Below are 19459 nucleotides of genomic sequence, written 5' to 3' on the forward strand. Positions count from 1 at the left end.
CATCACTTTTTGACTCTCTGGGTCGGAACGTACGTCATACGCGGAGTTTGCGGGGGGGCAGGGGGAGCACTGCCCCCCCCCCCGGCGGCTGAAGCGGGTAATTGCATTGTTTCATGGCATGACCAGATATTTTATAAATATTTTAAATAACACAAAACAACTAAATGGTGGTAGGTAATACATCTGATTTCATATAGGCCTACTGCTTTAGTAAAAAAAATATTTTTTCAGGGCTCTGGCTCTCACCTGAGACCATTGTAGACGCATATGCAGGATGCAAAAAACGAAAATTACCGTTGCACTAGTCTGGACATCTTACCGTGCCAACGTTGTAATAAAGGTTTCCTAAATGCCATGTATATAAATTTGCTGTCAACTTACTAATTGATTGCGCGTTTTGTGTAGATTTGGACTTTTATACGGTTTATTCCACATTGTTTAAACGGAGAAATGGATCTCCTGATCGCTGTGAATTACTGTGAAATCCGTGTCATTGGATTACGGCAAAATACGGATCTTTTTTTCTCAATGTGTCTTAACGTTTTATGGTGTGACTGCGCTTGGTTTCTGCGTTTGGATAGGCATCTCAACAGACTGGAGCTCCAACACTGATTGTTCACGGTTACATTTTAGTTGAATTTAAGTGTGGGGGCAGTTTGCCACCGTCTATCGCATTCCAAGACAGCCGTGCCATGATTGGATTTCATAAGGGCGAGTTGTCAAATTGTTACAATGTAAATAAAATCTTCTTTAAAAATAAACATATGTTTATTTAGCATGTTTGTTTTGTCCATATGTGCTCGTGCGGTGTTCCCCAAGTGGTAGGCCAGGTCTCAGCTTCTACAATGTTTTTTTGCCCCCCCTGGCTCAAATGTCAAACTACTTATGACGTACGTTTAACTGACATGCGGTACGAGTACGGGTTAGGTTTAGGAAAAGATCGTGGGTGGGGTTACAAAATGTACGTTTCAGTGACGCGCGGGACAAGAACGGGACACAAACCCCGGTCTCCTGGGTAAAAGACCTGTGATGATGAAAATTTGTTTAGATTAGATGAAAATATGGGAGGAGATAGGTTTACAAAGTTTTGCAATTTTTGCAAAAAAGTTGAGTGATGGACTTCAAAATTGCTACAAATCGCACTGATTAAGTTTGACATAGGACTGGACTTATGTGCAAAGTTTGATGAGTTATCGTGCATGGGAACATGGATTTCTTAGGAAGATGAAGAAGAAGAATAAGAATACTGGCAATAACAATAGGGTCCACGCAGCTTCGCTATTATAATAATAATAATAACAACAACTTTAATCTTCAATCCGTCAGTGTTTTTATGCATTATTTGATGTGTGTTCGAGTGCGTGCAGATAACTTTTTATGACATGATTAGGGGCTATTTGACTGCTACTGTACACGCAGAGTTAAGATATTTTGATACATCTTCTTTTTTTAATTTCCTTAACATGAAAGTCAAGGAAGTGTGACACTTTTTCAAAAGTTAAGCAAGACTTAACAATGGTGGAGACTAATATAATGAGTCAAATACAAGCAGGAACCTGGCAGTTTTACAAAGTCAAGCCTGTTTGCCACTATGGCTGCCAGACTATTAACAGCTCTCTGCTCAACGCTGACTAAATGTGCAAGAAGCCTCTTATTTTACTTTCTTTTTTTTTGTAAATCCCTTTTGCTTACTTTTTCCTCAGATATTACATCATAATCTCACTTCCAGCAGCATGTTTTATTTTACTCTTTTATGCCTTTTCCAATTTCTGGTGTTTATTGAGGTCAACATTCTTACACGTTCTGTCAGCATGTAAGAAAATTCCAAATCTGCAATATTTAAGTGCCGATATTTCTCTTGACCGGCCCAACTGAGTGCCAAAACAGACCGTAGATATACACACATGCCTCATACCATGACAGCGGAGAGAGCAGAGACTGATCCCAGACAAGTGAGGCCTGTAGTGTAACTGGGATCCAGCATGAAGGGAATCATTCCACCAATACTGCCGGCCATAAGAGTGCCGTTCAGAGCATGACGAGCAGGGAGCATCAGGGGAGCACTGTTCAGAATGCCTGCATGGAGAGAAGAAGTAGGGAGAGAAAATATTTAATACAAACACCCCTAAAAACTGCACGTAAACACTTGTGCCTTGCTAAAACAATTTCACAGCTGATTAATAAATAAATACAACAGCGGAAAAAAAGCTTGTATAGCGTTAGATTTATCCTTCAGCAGCCACCACTTGAGACTTGTCATTAACTGAATGTCATGTTCATGCATAATTTGCCCTCATTAAACACTTGCAGTCAACATGGAAATTAGAGTGTGGCTGCTAGGACTGGTGCCAGCACATGAACCCAATGAACTTCTCTTTTCCCTTCACAGCAGGCAGCAGTGGGCATGAAGCATCATACCTTCTTTTGTTGATAACGGCCAAGCTGACATAAAGGGAATATACTATTAATCCTGTTTTGAGTGAAGTTCACTCACATAAATAAATGCACTATGTTCATTTTATTATGCCTACATATTAAAGTGCAAAAGGAACTGCAGCTCACCTTAAGAAAACTGCTGTGGTTTTTAAAAAAAAAAACAATATAATAAAGAGAAGAGAGATAGACATTGTGGGAGCCAGAGCCAATCCAATTCCCAACAAAGGTTTTTGTAATGTATATCATGTAAAGTAAGCCCTATAAAGAGTCAAATACCAAACACATAATAGGCTACATTCGATGTGCTGTTTAGGCCTTCTCTTTGTCTACCTGTGTCATCAACTGTTTGATGAATGTGCTTTATAACACGATAATAGCATTAATGCAATGATGTCTGTGCATCAGCATACTGGAAGTGTACATGTTTGCTCTGCAGGGAATAATAAGTATATACACGACTGTGCTTCTCTCACCTTGCAGTTTGCCATATGCCACCAAAGAGCCACTGAAAGTGACTCCACCGATGAAGGTGCCAAGGTACGCGACTATCTTAGTGAGGTTGGCCGCAGGGTCTGTGGCGAAGTGCGGGTACTCGATCATGTATTCGGCCACACAGGTGAGCACGGCAGCCAGCCCCACCAAGCTGTGGAAGGCAGCCACCAGCTGGGGCAGGTCGGTGATCTGGATCTTCTTAGCAATGGCCAGGCCTAAAGGGGGGGGAGAGAGGGAGAGAGAGAGAGAGAGAGAGAGATAACAAATAAATAAAGCGCATCGGCCCTGAAAGACCCACACACTAACAACATGCAAATCACAAGCACGTGCACACACACTCAGAGGATTGCTGGGAAGTGGGTCCATCTGAGAAGCCAGGTGTTGCTGATGAGGCCAGTTCGGGGAAATTCCATGTTTGTGAGTGGGCCTACACTTTGTGTGTGTGCATGTCCTGCAGGAAGCCTTGCAATATGTTGCTGTATCTGGCAACGAGCATTACTGTCTGTGTGGATAGTTTAGTCTAAGGTTCTGCTTTGTTACTGGAACAATTAGCATTTAAATGATCAAACTGTTCTGATTGAGCGAGATGAAGTGAGTAATACATTCTGCTGACCATTTCGACAGACCTCCTGAGTCTGGCAGGGAGTTAGTCATGTTGTGTTTGGTGTAAACATCACAGAGATGTCTATGAGCTCTGCACACCTGCTGCTTCATCTGGCCAAGCTTGGAATACATGCACACACACACACGCACACACACACACACACACACACACACACACACACACACACACACACACACACACACACACACACACACACACACACACACACACACACACACACACACGCAATCTGCTGCAAAACAATTCTGCAAGTATTAAGAGTCTAGTATCTGCAAGTCTGCCCTCTCCTTCTTTTGACATAAATACACACAGACTCACCAGCAGTACCACCTACAGCCATGGCTGCACTCATCTGTGCCAGGAGCTCAGGACTCGGTTTGAGGGCACCCAGAGTGGCAATGATCCCCCCTGCGACTCCCATCATACCCAAAGCATTACCCAGACGGGCGGTGGACTGGTTGGAAAGGCCAGCCAGGGCACCAACACAGCACAGACCTGAGCCCAAATACATCATCTGGTAAGAGAAAGAGACAAAAAAAGAGAAAAAGAAAAAGGGGGTCATGGACGAGGACTGATGGGCCACAGGATGAGAAATAGGGACAAATGATTTCCTTGGAATGTCCTGTACTACATCTGGGAAAACACAGGGGGTATGGCATAAACATCCTCTCGCACCTGTTCAATGTTGTATCCAGACTGCAGAGCAGCAGCGTAGCCACCGACAAAGACACCACCAGGAAGCAGATAAAGGTAGTTATGCTCTGGAGGATCAGTGGGACGCTTAAACATGTCCAACATCTTCTTAGTCACCAGGAAACCACCTGGGTGAGACACAGAGAAAATAAAAACTCCTGTACTTACAGTGGCACAACATGAGATGTAAAAGCTGCTTTACAAAAAGGAGTAGTAATATATAAGAAAAACCTTTAAATGATAAAACTAAGTAGGAGTACGGGGTGTTGATGCAGGGATGTAAAAGGTAGGAAGTCGAGGCTCCTGAAGTACATGAAAAAATACTTATTTTTAGACAGCAGGTGTTTTAAAGCCAATAGCTAAAAACGGTTGCCAAGCCCAATAACCAATGTTAGGAATTTAATGAGTCTACTTTATGTCAGAGTAAATATTTCAAGTAGAAAACCTCAAAAGTGTCAAACTGGGACCAGACGGTGTCTCATTGCTTTACAGCAGGAGATCACATTTCCATGTGTATGTCTGCCTTTTTTCCCTGTGGCATGATTGTAGCAACGCGCACACACACATGCACCCATACGTACAAGGGTGAATCAGAGGCTAGCACCTGTTTCTCACCAGTAATTTTAGTCGTAGACTGTCCTAGTTAAAACATGTAACATAATCTGACTAATATTATTTTTGCTGACCAATCTAAGTCAATATATTAATATGGAGGAATGCTCATGTATTTTAACAATGCAAAGCCAGTATCCACTCATTTATTTTGATTATTTTGGGTTTTTTATACCCAGAATGGAAATGTCAGAGCATCGGCCAAAGTGATTAGAATTCTGCCTTAGGGGGCCATGAATGCAACAATTTTAAATGGCAATCAATTTTGTTGTTGAGACATCTACTTCGAAACCACTAATGTCGACCTCATCAAGTCAGGGGATCATTAAAGTAATTAGGACTCATCCGCTGGGAGCCATGAATGACAACCTTTCAAGGCAATCCATCCCATTATTGAGATATTTCAACCGGACAACTAACATTGCCATCAATAGAGCCACGCCATGATTGTGGCCAAACTTAAAGGAGCTGTACTTGAAATACTGAAAAGAAAAGTAGCCTGGGTATGCCTCCACACGCTCTCACAGACTGTTCCCCAACTTGTGAAATACAAAGGTTTTGTCGTGGCACTCTGCGTTTGATACCGATGCACAAGGCACTCACGCGCAGCTGGACCGGCTGCCAAACCAAAGAACAGAGAAACTCGGATTACAACACATACAGTAGCTTGACGCCATTACTGCACTATATCTTTACATAGCAAATATTTGTTTGCTGCTATATTAGTCTTCTGTATGTTGCGTACAGAACCTATCATGTGCCCCTGAAATCCCTAGTCATCCATTATTGCAGTCAAAACCTTTCAACAAAAGACTTACAGCTGGTCCTTTTCTAGCATGGATGTTATTTTATTTGAAATCACTTATAAAATCAGAGTTTTACTGATAACGCTGACGGCCTAGGCAATAACCGGAAAATATGGAATCTGATAGCGCAGATTAAAATTCGGATTGTGAGAAAGTGAACATATTATACTCAAAATATTCAACAGACCCAGGTGTTTTCCATGCATTCCCACATCTTACGGCTTGCAGAGACACAAAGGGAACAAGAAGCTACGGCCAGGGACCTGTTCCTCAAAACAGACCCACAGACTCAAAAATGTCAGGGTTTTATTGGAGCTAAATTTCACCATTGTGTTTTGTCCCTTTCCATGGAATGTTTTTTTCTGTTCCCAGGGGTTTATGGGCAATGTGGTAAACCGCTTAAAAATGTGCGTGTGGAAAGGAACCCATGTAGATGATCAAAAATGAAATTAAACTAGGTATGTCTATAAAGGCTGTGGTATTTTAGCATGCTTTGGTTAAGGGAAATCTAAAAGACTAATAGGTGGTTTGAACAGTAATGCCACAGAGCCTAGAGGGCCCTACATTTGTGGCAGGATTCACAGCCTTGCCTTGAACTTAAGAGATGTTGTGGTGCCCTGCATTGCTCACACATAGAACTTAAAGAAGCGTCAGTGGATTTTAACAAACAGGCTGAACTGATCCATTATGCAAGTTAACTATTCATTGAGTTGCATCAAAGTCTCCCCTGGTGTCTAGCTGTGAGCTAACAGGAGAAATTAAAGTTCATGCCTCAGCCCTGGAAGAACACTCTGTTTCCCAGGCCAATTAGAGAGTGATGAGTAGTATAATGACTTCAGGAACACTGTCATTATAATGGGAATTATTAAGGGTAATAGCAGGGATGAATGTGTGTGGTCCAAGCCAGAGCCACCGACTCTGGACTGAGCAGGTGGGTACAGAGGGCAGCTGCAAAACTTGGTTCGAAAGCATGTTATTGTACAATCAATATAAAACACTTTAATCGTTGCTGTAACTGGCAGGGATCACTGTGAGGTGTCTATGTGCGGGTGACTCACCAGCAATGTTGACCGAGGAGATGAAGGCAGCCAGCACAGCCAGTGTCTCAGCAGTAGTTGTTGGGGTGTAGCCACCTCCCATCAGGGACAGACCACCCACAGCCGTCAGACCTGCAGAACAAGGATATTTTAGTATTCATGAACCTCCACTTTGATTATACAGGACATTGCAACATTTGGTGAAGAAACATTAATTCAGTCATAAAAACAGTTCATATTAACATTATTGTTTAACATCTATAGACAATTTTTTTTCATTCTTCAGAAAACTCAGTCTGCTTTCCACATTGGAAAAAGACAGAAATAGGGAAGATTTGGAGATAAAAGGAGAAGGAGCGAGAAAGAGAGGGAGTGTGTGTTTACCAAAAGAGGCTCAGGAAACCTTGATAACATCAGCCCTGTAATGACTTACAGGCAGTAAGATGCAACACACAGCACCCCGGGAGCCTGCATTCACACGGAATTGTGTTTGAGTACAATTTAGGCTGAGTAGCAGGTAGAGAGTGTGTATGCGTGCATGTTTGTGCTTGAAATCAGTAGTGTTAGTTTGAATTTTAAATGAGGCAAATGCGAAGTTTAACCTTCTAACTAGTCTCCTTTTTTACTCTAACAAAGTCGCAAAGAAACCTGAAACCTGAAAGTGTGTCATGATGCCACTGATCATCAATTTTCTCCACAGGCTAATAATAATTAAGTTTTTTTGGGGCTGGCTCTAAAAGCGAGTCAGTCCTTGTAGAGCCCCATGTTAAAATGTCCAAACTTTACAGCAGAATTAAACATGTTTACAGTCTGGTACAAAAAACGGTAGCTAATTTCTCCGTTCATGACAACTGTATGGGCATGATTTTTTTTATTATAACTCACCGTTTAAATTCTATCAATGCTTGAAGTTATGCATAATTAAGGGCGTGTCACTTTGAGTGACAGGTGGCTGCTGACAACAGGAGACTGTAGGCTTAATTCGGTCTGCCTCAGCTCCATCCGCGCTACACCTCTTTGCCCATTTTTGGATTAGTCTGAGTCCTTTAATATTGGGTGTATCTGATACCGAGTCTAATACCTATATTTCCCTACTATAAATGTAGAACAAATATGTATCTGACACATTGAAATAACAGCTATAGCCTTCTCAATTCGGCACACCTTATTTTTCTTGAGCTACTTGATCAAAAAAAAAAAGAAGGTACAGTTACACCATTTAGGCAGAGATCAAAGGCAAGCCTGGCCACCACAACTAACAGATTAGCCAGAAAGAAAGCCAATAGGCATCAGTGGACACACGCACACGACAACTATGACACATACACACATAGAGATGCTGGGTGGGCCAACGTCCTGTAGGTGTAGGTGTGTGACAAACATCAGCTACCAGGCTACAGGCAGAGTGGGACAGTGAATCAGTGCTCTGAAGTAGATTAAAGCATTTCTAGCAGACACCAGATATAAAGATCTGCCTCAATGAGCCACTGGATATGAGACCAGTGTCTGAAGAATTTTAGATGACCCACCAGTCAGAGTCACTACTGGTTGTAACACTATAATCTCCCCATGAAGAATAGAATATAACTGTCCCTCACTAAATTCCAATATGATTCCCTAATGTCTGCAAGAGAGAGAGAGAGAGAGAGAGAGAGAGAGAGAGAGAGAGAGAGAGAGAGAGAGAGAGAGAGAGAGAGAGAGAGAGAGAGAGAGAGTGTGTGTGTGTGTGTGTGTGTGTGTGTGTGTGTGTGTGTGTGTGTGTGTGTGTGTGTGTGTCTTTACAATGCCTGGCACAACAACAGCGTTCCGTTGGTGTCACTGTTTCCATAACCACAGTTAGTCAGTGACAGAAATAATGAAGAAATATGAAGAAAAAAATACCTCCAACGGGAGACAAGGAGGAAAGGAAAACCGTCAAATTAACTTTAACATGTATTCATTTCTTTCATTCGCAATCTCGTATTCTACTGATATTCAGTGATGATCTCATCAATACAATTAAAGAAATCTCATTTTTGGATGGAATTTGACAAACTTGACAGTGTAACAGAAAATGAACTTTAAGAAGATATAACAGGGCAGATTGTAAAAGGGCACAGACCCAGAGGAACAAGTTAGATTGTGTGAAGACGGTAATGTGAAAACAGGGTATAGGTGTGTGTGCATGAGTAAACGAGCAAAGGACTGCCCTGACCCTCAAAGATCACCGACGGTGTGTTACTGCCTACCCCAGTGTGGGTCTTAAGAGTGATCAAAGCCACAAGAACACACACATGCACTTAGCTCTCTAACCTCTTAACCCCACTGTGTTAAGCTGCAGCCAACAATAAGGACACAATCTTTGTGTCCTTATGTGAATGTTTTATTTGGACTCTGCAGAGACTTGCTGGACCGATATGTGACATGTTTAATTCCTCTAGCTAGGTCTTTATTTGATGTTTAAATGTTTTATGCTTTGTTTGACATATTTTATTACTATTACTTACTACGTGTTAGATTTAATGGTGTTTTGTTACCAAATTTATTCTGTTTCATGTTTCACTCTGGTAGTAAATAATAATAAAGTTACAGTCTCCTCTATTACCTCCAGTTTACTGAATTTAATAAAAGTGTTAGTGTCTATGAGGAAATTGATGCTCTAATGTGTTGTTATTAATCTAAATTTACTCTTATCAAAGTTTGCAATTAAAAATAGTCCAAATCTATCTGAAGTCCGGAAACTTAAACTGGTCATATTGTAATTAATCCAGATGAATATATAAATTTAAGCAAACACGACAAAGGCAACTCCAAGCACTGATGTATTGAAAAATATCCATCATCCCATGTATTGCTATAAAGTTGTGACACTTGATCTTTGCTATAGATTTCAGATCATATCGTTTAACCCTACCTTGTGTCTGTGGCAAGTAGGTGCTGTGTACTGGATTGCATTTTACATAAAGGCGATTGTAAAAGAAACACTGAACACAACTAACCTGAGATAGCGTTGGTGACAGACATGAGTGGGGAGTGCAGAGCAGGAGTGACTCCCCACACTGTGTGGTATCCCACAATGCCAGCCAGACCGAAGGTGGTGACGATCTGAGTGAAGGCAGCGTTGGGAGCTGACAGACCCAGACCCAGCAGGGTGGCAGCGCCTGGTTAAAGAAAAAAAAAAAAAAAAAGAAAGCTACTGTTGAAACTTGAGCGCTTGTATATATGGGGGAAGATTATTATTTTTGTAATAATTTAAAAGCAATTGAGATAAATAACATTTAGTGTACAGTATATTTAGAACTAGAAATTGTTATTCCAGTACAGTGGTCCCCAACCTTTTTAGCTTATTACCCCATAACACAAAGGTAACTTCCACTTTCAAGCCTGTGTCCCAGGTTGAATATATCCATGCAGCGTAAGCCCAAAGAGAAGATAGAAAACTATCCAATACTTCACAAAGAAAGAGACAAAACTAGAAAGTCAGATTAAATATCTAATTTTTGTGTAGCAGAAAGGTTTTTTTTTTCTCCTCTTTCCTTTCCTGTTAGCATCTTTCAACCCCTTTGGTCTAACAGTAGCAGTTTAATTGGATCTAGATTATTTCCCCAACTATAACCACATTTTCTTTGACTGCAAGATGTGGTAGGCACTTGACCACCCATGATGTCCTTATTTCCTTTTATTTCAACAGACAGATATAATGAGCAATTAGTCTGTTACATGCCACCAGTGTCTGGTGTAAGAAAAAAAGTTATCAATATCCTCGAGAGTCAAACAAAAAATTATTAAAATGACTACATTACATGCCACGCTAATAAACAATGTAAGCAGCACGAAGCAAGTTCTCACTTTGACAGCTAACACCAGCAGCTGTGTGGTGGTGGTGTCGAGCACCTAAACAATGTGTGAACCGCATTAACTGCATGTGGCGCACTTACACAGAGCGCTGTGTGGCACCATGGGAACCACTTGCTACAGCAGTACTTCAAACACACACTCAGCGTGACACTATTTTTTACAATGCACACTTCCTGACACTAACAGGGTGTCTGTGTGTGTCACTTCTCACCTCCTGTGCACATTCCAGCAATAACCTTAAAAGCCAATTATTAGCCTATGCTTCACCTTCTGGTGGACCTCAACCTCCCTTAAGACCCATTGTAGACAATAAACAAGAATACAACTTGTAGATGAGCAAAGGTCTCAGATATAGCAGCTTCCTGATTTCTCTACTTCTTAGAAAATCTAAATGTAATGGCACATTCAACTAACCTCCAGTGTACATGCCAGCAGTAGTAAGTGTAGCCCTGAAGGGGGAGATTTGTGAAGCCTTCTCTTTCTGCAATTCCTGGACAGACTTGGGTTTAGGAGGAGCTGCAATCGGCACGTTGTTAGGCTGGGGAGCGGGGAACAGGTTCTGTCCATTCTGGAGGTGACAATAATTAGACAGAAAATGGTATGATGTTAAAAGGAGAAAGGGGAAAAAAGAACAAACAGAAAGCTCAATCAATCTTTCCTAACCACTAATATTAATGGTTCGGCTTGTCTGCAGTTTATTCCCTGATCTCATCACCTGATGGTGTACAATGTCCTCTGTTGCATTTGTAAATCTGTGAAACATTAGACAATGCTGTCAAGATCAAAGTAAGCAAACTAATGATCAGTAAGCACAGTAAGTAATATCTGCATTGCAGCATCATTTATAAGATATGTGACCATTATAGCGATCAGATATGGGTCAAATTATGGAAATATATTAGTTTGCACCAAAATAATGAACACAGCTGGACTTAGATTTATTACAGCAAAGATAGTCTGGCATTGCCAGACCTTCCTCCACACGCTGCAGAGGACAGTCTGGCTAGTCCACACAGCATTCCGGGATGGGAGAAAAACAAGCTATGGTTTACTGGCATGTCTTTAAACCACAATCGTCATGGGTGGCGCTAAGCTCCGCATGGAGCGGCTGCAAAATCGCCTCAGGAAGGAACTTGTTTTGGTGGAACATGTGTACGTTCAAAAGTTGTTAAGTCATGCGAGAGAAAACTCAGATTGGACAGATAGTCTAGCTAGCTGTCTCAATTTACCATGCAAAGATCTGAGGAGCAGTTAACCATAGTCCTCAGAAAACCACCGGAGTTTAAAACCCCAACACAAAGAAAGCGGAAGGAAACGGACATCGGCGAAAATACACTGGAGCAATCCCGGAAGTGGAACGTCGTGGATATAGACTACAGCAAAGATAATATCTCCAAAATATAACAATGATCTATAATATAGACATATACTGTAAATGATGTGGGTCCACCTCACTGAAAAAAAAAAATGGATATTGAAGAAAGGCTGCTACTGATATCCACTTTTTTTTTTTACATTAACACATAAAACAAAAACAAACATTTTGATACAAATCCCTTACATTTGCAGAACAGTGACCCAGATATGTTGACCGGGACATTTAACATTTGAAAAATGAACTTTAAGTTGGTGACACATTGACAGCAAGCTTTTAATTTTAATGAGCTGACAAATACTTGTTTGGAGACATTTTTGTTTTGGAGTAGCAAGACTCAAAGTTGGACAGATTAACTCATAATTAAGTCATTAAAAACAAATCAAAGAATTATCAAAAGCGATAATAAAATTATGCCAATGTTAGAGCAGTATTGAAGAATAGTAGTAGTATTTACTAGTTAACTTATTAGTAGTAATTTACTGCTACATTTAAATTGTCACAATATTAGGAACATTTGAGTCAAATTATCTGAAGATTATCAAGAACCCATTTCTAATTGATTAAATAAATAATTGCAACAATAAATCTAAAGTAAGGCGTATGTAAGAAGCACAATATTTTATATTAGAGGTATCAAAGGTATCTTTTCTATGTCTTCTTTATTCCGTGTGAATGTGGTTGTATCTTTGTTATCATCATTATTATTGATGCCATATTCTTCACTGTTAATACTCAAACATGGATTAAAAGGTTTATGTTTATTGGGACATCACTCTGTTGGCAACTCTAAAAGGTGCTCTGAATAGAAAGTGTAAGAAGAAAAGATTGTGTTTTTAGGGTGACATCTAGTGACAGTGAAAGGGACCTGCGGGACATTTTGAATGATTTTCTCTATGACTGCAAGGATCCTCAGATTTTTGTCTGTGCTGTGTATCAGCTGAGAAATGTGTGTGATATCTCAGCTTTAGACATACATGCATGTTTGTTCGGATGCTGGCCACACTGGATGTCATACCTGCATGACAACAGATCCCCTTATGACGTGATCCATGGTCCCGTAGTCAAACACTTCCTTCACATTGAAGTAAAAGTTGTCCTTGTCTGGGCTGATTGCCCGCATCAACTTAGTGATGTTGTTGGAGTACAGAGTGCTGGACTGTGTCGGCAAACGGCTGGGCAGGTCTGTGTAGCCGATATGGGTCACTCCCTAAAAAAAAAAAGAGAAAAAAAAAAGAAAGAAATATAATAATAATAAATACAAGACAATACTACAACAACATAAACTAAAACACCTTGGCAGTGTTTCCCCTAGGTGGACTACTTAAGCCTGGAGGGTGGGTTTCGCTACCACCACAGCAAATTTAAGACTTTAAAAGTTTCTTTAAATATGTATCAGTTACTTTTCGAAATCCGCATGAACCACTCTTCACATCGGCATTAATTGAATCCACCGCAGAGCACTTCTTTAAAAAGACACTACGCCACTTTTGAAGCAGGTTCGCATGTTACTCACGTTATTTCCTTACAAGCAATGTAGCATTTAAAAGGCTTTTTTTTGTTTGTTTTTACGGAGTCCGGTGCAGTGATCACTCCACATGAAACGCTACATTACATCACTTCCACTTCACGGAGAACAATGAGGGCACAACATCATCACTGATCTGTTTTAACCAAAAATTCTCTGGTCCAGCTCAGCTAAAAACACAACACAGAGTCCGTCAGCACGTTAGCGTCATTCACTAACGTTGTCACACCTGTTTGTAACTGGTAGGCTACCGGCAACGTTTCAACAGATTTAGCAGTTTTGATAGAAATAAATAAATAGATAACACACTCGACTGTCCTGTTGTTACAGATGGGAACTAACCACAAACAGTTTGCTCGTTCATGGACTCACGGCAGTGCATCGCTACAGTACGAATATAGGGGAAATACAATGATTTGGCGTTATTTTTGTACAAGCCCGCCAGGCTTGTACAATTATAGGGGAAACACTGCTTGGTCTTTTTGGTATGGGTGTGAGTATGTGCGCTGACCTTGTGTACTGACAGCTCTCCAGGTACTGTGGTCTCAATGTTTCCTCCAGCCTCAGCAGCCAAGTCCACCACCACTGACCCATCTTTCATGCTCTCTACCATTGGTTTGGTGATCAGGATGGGTGCACGCTTACCTGCAATGTTACAATGGAAACACAGACATCAAGGCATTATACATACTTTCCCAAGAAGTGAAACTTATTCACTACAGCTCCTGTGGATACATGGCCATACAATGTACAAAAACTACTGAAAACACAGTAATGGAACAAATGTGAAACTGTTGTAAAATATTTTTCTGGTAAAGTTATTTTTAATGGTCAATATTCCGTGACTGATGCTTTTTATTTCTAAATTCTCTGACTACCTGCCCAGAATACATGTCTCACATTCTGTAATATTCCAGATATTCCCCGTCCTTTCGTTTGCTTGCCTCGGTATTGTGTCCTTCACTTTTTACATTTGCAGTCAGCGTTTACGCTGTGTGCGAGTCTGTGTTTCAGTGCATACCTGGGATAAGAGCAGTGGTGATGACAATGTCCACATCCTGACACTGTTTGGCAAACAGCTTCATCTCTGCCTCTATGAACTCCTTTGACATTTCCTTGGCATAGCCTCCCTGACCCTCTCCTGACTCCTTAAAGTCCACCTCCAGCGGCTCTGCGCCCAGAGATTTAAACTGCTCCAAAGCTGCAGCTCTGGGAGAGGGGGGATAGGTTATTTCTTAGTCAGGCATAAGGAAAATATCTCTGCATGACTGGTAATGCAGGAATAACATTGTTTGTCCTTAAACTGCACACATAGACATACACAGACCACGGTTGCTGATGGAAAAATTGACAGACTTCTTTATTAAAAAAATGTAAGTCTGTCTGGCATTCAAGCAGTGTTTGTTGCCCCAGGACTGGAATTTTAAGGATTATAATCTACAGCAATCAAATCACGTGGAAATAATATTGTTGTCACTCCTTCATTATCATCATTGTACCAAAACACTTTAACGTGATTGTCTTGATTAGTTTCTTTAAAGGCTTTTAATTAAGAGGGTTTGCTATGATTACATGCACATGCACAGCACATCACATGCTGCCATTGCAGATGTCAATCCGATCTGATTTAACAAATCTGATCATATTAGCAGGTGAACAAGACAATTATGTCATTTAATTCAGCACTTGTGCTCAAATAAAATCTTTGAAAGCCTTTTGCAATTCAGACATACAGTACAATATTAAAAACACACCTGGTATCAAATCCTCTGACAATGGCTCCCATGGCCCTGGCCGAACCAGCTGCTGCCAACCCAGCCACACCACCTCCAATGATCAGAACCTATTCACATTCACATGCATGACATAGTTTGGGATGGCCGGTACAGTGATTTAGCATGTTAAAAATGGCAGACACATTCACCCTTACAGTACAGTACAGTACTTAATACTTCTATTCTTTGCCAATAAAAGAAACGCTAACTACAGAAAACACACACTCATACTACACACCTTTGCAGGTGGCACTTTCCCAGCTGCTGTGATTTGTCCAGTGAAAAAGCGACCAAAGTTGTTTGCTGCCAGCACAACTGCCTTGTATCTAAAATGACAGAGAGGAACACAGAACATGCAAGTAAAACATCAAGCAATATGAATCAATATGTATGAACTGTACATGTTTAAACATGTCTAATTAAAGCTTTAGTGTGTAGTTTTTGTCTCCCCCATGAGAAATTCATATCTATATGTACGCAGTTGTTAGTAGCCACAGAGGACACGGAGGATTAAAAAAACATCATGGACTCTTTAGAAGCGGTAATTATGTTCACTTGAGTTTCTGCGCTGGAAAGTCACCGGACGACACAATCTTCTGAACATAGCCATACTGAGAAATACAGAGATAGTTGTGTGGAGCTGATAGTCTTAATTAGCTTTGTAGCAACTCGTTTGGCAATGGCTTGAATGTAACGGACGTTCATTAATATCAAAAAGTTACGCCCTAAAGCTTTAAGACATGATTGTTAATACAGTATGTGAACACACATAAAAGTACAGTATCTATCTTAGATAGAAAATCACATCAGTGAGTCATTCAAGTAGACACGATTCCTCTTGAAGGCACCGTGTACATACCCTGCGATGTTTGCCATGGAGCTCAGTGCATCGAAACCCTGGGCGATGGTGACTCGGGGCACCTGGTCCATAGCCAGGACGGTGGCCTTCTTCTGGGACAACATGTCCATCAGCTCAGGGTTCTGAGCTGGGTAGATGAAGCTGATTAAAGTGGCGGCGTCCTTCATCATCTCCACCTCATGGACACCCAAGTCAGGGTTGAAAATGGGAGCACGAACCTGGAGAGCAGATATATTGTTTTTAAAAAGATCAGGACAGGGGGAATATGAGAGGGAAAACTAAATATTCCACTAAAAGATGTAACTGTAAAAGAAGCAAAGTGTGAAAGGACATCCAATGCAGATTATGCATGAATCTATCTGCAGTAAATCCACTAACCCTTACCTTATTTACCACCTTCTCCCTCTCTCTCTCTCTAGCCTTAGTGAACTAGCAAACATCCCACCACTCATTCTCCCCCACACTTAAATCCTACCTTAACCAGCACATCAGATGCCAAGACATCTTTAATGTCTTTAATTGTTGCTCCAGCCTGGGCGTACTGTTCATCAGGAAACTTGGAAGGCTCTCCGGCTCCAGACTCCACGACGACGTTGAAGCCCTGTTTGATGAGCGCATGGACACCAGCGGGAGAAAGCGCCACACGACGTTCATTCTGGAAGATTTCTTTGGGTACACCGACTGTGAGTTGTTTGTAGGCAATACCTGCAGAGGCAAAGAGAAACAGTACAGGAGCATATTACATCAGTGACAGCTGTTATAGCCATTCATTTATTCAAAACATTCCAAAACAGATACACAAACAATAAACAGGATACTGTATAGTTATTTTGTTGATTGAATAGATAATTGCAACTATTGCAGCTTTTCTCTTTCACAAGTCGGAGCTCATAATTTAAGAAATAGGAGATCATTTGAGAAAAATATCTAATTATGAACATCTTAACAGCACAGAGGAAAATACTCTCTCAGGCAGACACCTCTGCAGCTCCAAGGACAATCTCCTCAGGAAATGGGCCATGAGCAGAGTTAAAACTGGGTGTACCAAGAATACTGTACTGTATGTGCAATGGCCTTTGTAGGCACACAGACAAGGTCAGTGTCCAGCAACAACAGTAAGAGTCTACAGTCATATTAGTTAGGGGTATTTATCATTTTGGGACCATAAATGTCTCTGTACAAAATGTAATGGCAATCCATCCTATCGGCTTGTTTTTAAGAGAACACAGTCTTGACAAATGTTTAACTGAACAACTGGCATTGCTATCTCTAGAGCCCCAGGCCAGCTTGTCATTATTTAAAGTCAGATAGTAAGATACAGACACAATGTCGTTTTCAATATACAAGTAGAAAGCTTATATTTGCGGTCCAAGAGCAAGGCACCGAACTCCCAACTGTTTGGGGCGCCTTTCAATGGGCAGCCCCCTCCCGTTAATGTATAAGTCCTGTTTGCATGTGTGTGTGTGTGTGTGTGTGTGTATAATAACAGTGTGCAAACATCGAATTTTCCCTCTGGGATTAGTAAAGCATGTCTTCTATAAAAAAGATACAATGATTATGACAAAGACAATGAACTATTATTATTTTCAGCCAGTACATTGTGTGTCGTTTTTAGTATTCAGGTCTAGTGTCCAAGCGACAGGCAGGTCACATGTTGTTTCAGCTCCTATGGAAAATTCCACTGCAGCTCTTTCCCTCCGTCTCCTGGTCTATACATAAACACACAAGGTTCTGACAGGCTGCCTTTCCTCTCACCCTGCTGTGGTGACCCATCCTCTAGTAACCTTTGTTTAACAAAAAGCTCCACAACACAAGACAGCCAAAACACTGGTTGCCAGCTATTTGATTATTACATTTCTATAAACCAAGAGTCACCAAATGCCACTGTATGCACTGTGTGTCCCATTTGTTTCTGCTAACAAAGTCAGCACTCAGGTAGCAATCAGTTGAAGATATACATACATTGTAATGGTAAAAAAAACACCTAAAATGAAATCCACAATGTACCTTTAGGGCCATGCACACAATGTGAAGAAAGAAAACGCATTCCCGTCATTTATTTCAATGAGGGTACTGTACACAGAGGGGTACAACTGATTCTCACTATGCACACCCCCACTAATGCACAGTTGGTGCCCTGTTTTCGGGTCAAATGCCTGGAAAAACACACAGAACTAGGTAGGTAGCATTTGCTAACCAATAAGCATAATTACTGTATTTATGTCATAACAATAGTCCCACAAACAAATAGTACATCTAAGCTGGTAGTGCTCGCAAGATTGAGAATGGCAGTAACAGTTTGTTCATAAAGCACAGTCTCACATGGACACACTGCCTCAGTCTATAGTACTGTATGTCTATAGGCTCCCTAGAGGTCATAGCATAAGCACGTCTGTATCTGCTCTTGGAGCATGTAAGCTAATACTTGTGTGCCCAGAATAGACGCTTCCAGCTGTTTTTGGCGCTAGCTAAACTGCAGGAATGTGGGCATGAACCAGGAGACAAGCACCCCTTAAACACATACATGAACCCAGCTCACACAGACATGAAACACCTGCAACCAGCTGGTACTGACACACACACACACACACACACACACACACACACACACACACACACACACACACACACACACACACACACACACACACACACACACACACACACACACACGCCTTCTGCCAGGTTACTGTGTACAGCGTGAGGGCATGGTAAATGGAGAATAATGCCTGAGGGTGACATTGGGGCTGAAAGTAAATGCAGGTAGTGCCTCTAGAATACATTTTTAAGAGGAGGGTAAAGGAAAGATGTCCTCTGTTTGCTTTTATTTACCTCTACTGGGCCTAAACAGGGGCTTACCTTCTTCAAAACAATTACAATGAAGAAGAATTAAAAAGCAAGAAGCATGACAGTGACAGATTTGTGTCCCCAGTTGCCAAGGCCAGCGAAGCACAATGGTATGAATGAGCATATGCGTCTGTCCACTCTAATGCTGAATTTCTAAGCTCTGTCATTGTTCATGTAATGAGTATGTTGCCACCTGCCATCATGTTGCACCTGATACACAAGTACATGAGAATGCACACAGAAGCTACAGGTGGCATTGCTTTAATGTGGCTCAGTAGTAGTAGTAGTAGTAAACCATGGATCTATAAACCTTCAATAGCTGGGTTAAAGTGTGTTAAAGTTAGAGTCCAAGAGGAGCAAAATGTGCCTGGTATCCATGAAATAAACCATCCCTTTATGATCTCAATTACTTTTAGATAAACACTACCTTGAATACAGACAAGGCTACACCATTGACCTCTGCTGGTGTGACCCCAGTGACACTCAGAGCAGTGGGATATACGTCAGTGTCCTGGGCCTGTGACTACGACAGCTAAT

General features: G+C 41.2%; 1 protein-coding gene across 1 annotated transcript in view; it reads right to left on the reverse strand.

Annotated features, from left to right (window-relative positions):
* nnt (nicotinamide nucleotide transhydrogenase) overlaps positions 1–19459 on the reverse strand; it is a 35664-nt gene that overhangs the window by 11856 nt on the left and 4349 nt on the right. The window contains exons 3-16 of the mRNA XM_078270977.1: positions 16551–16780; positions 16076–16293; positions 15455–15542; positions 15196–15284; positions 14463–14650; positions 13953–14086; positions 12932–13123; positions 10953–11106; positions 9680–9841; positions 6723–6833; positions 4229–4374; positions 3872–4067; positions 2910–3143; positions 1916–2076 (exon numbers count right to left, since the gene is read on the reverse strand). Coding sequence (XP_078127103.1) covers positions 1916–2076; positions 2910–3143; positions 3872–4067; positions 4229–4374; positions 6723–6833; positions 9680–9841; positions 10953–11106; positions 12932–13123; positions 13953–14086; positions 14463–14650; positions 15196–15284; positions 15455–15542; positions 16076–16293; positions 16551–16780 — 2303 coding nt within the window. The remainder of the gene's footprint in view (positions 1–1915; positions 2077–2909; positions 3144–3871; positions 4068–4228; positions 4375–6722; positions 6834–9679; positions 9842–10952; positions 11107–12931; positions 13124–13952; positions 14087–14462; positions 14651–15195; positions 15285–15454; positions 15543–16075; positions 16294–16550; positions 16781–19459) is intronic.

Source organism: Sander vitreus, chromosome 16 (genome assembly GCF_031162955.1).
Source record: "Sander vitreus isolate 19-12246 chromosome 16, sanVit1, whole genome shotgun sequence".
In the NCBI taxonomy this organism is placed as follows: Eukaryota; Metazoa; Chordata; class Actinopteri; order Perciformes; family Percidae; genus Sander; species Sander vitreus.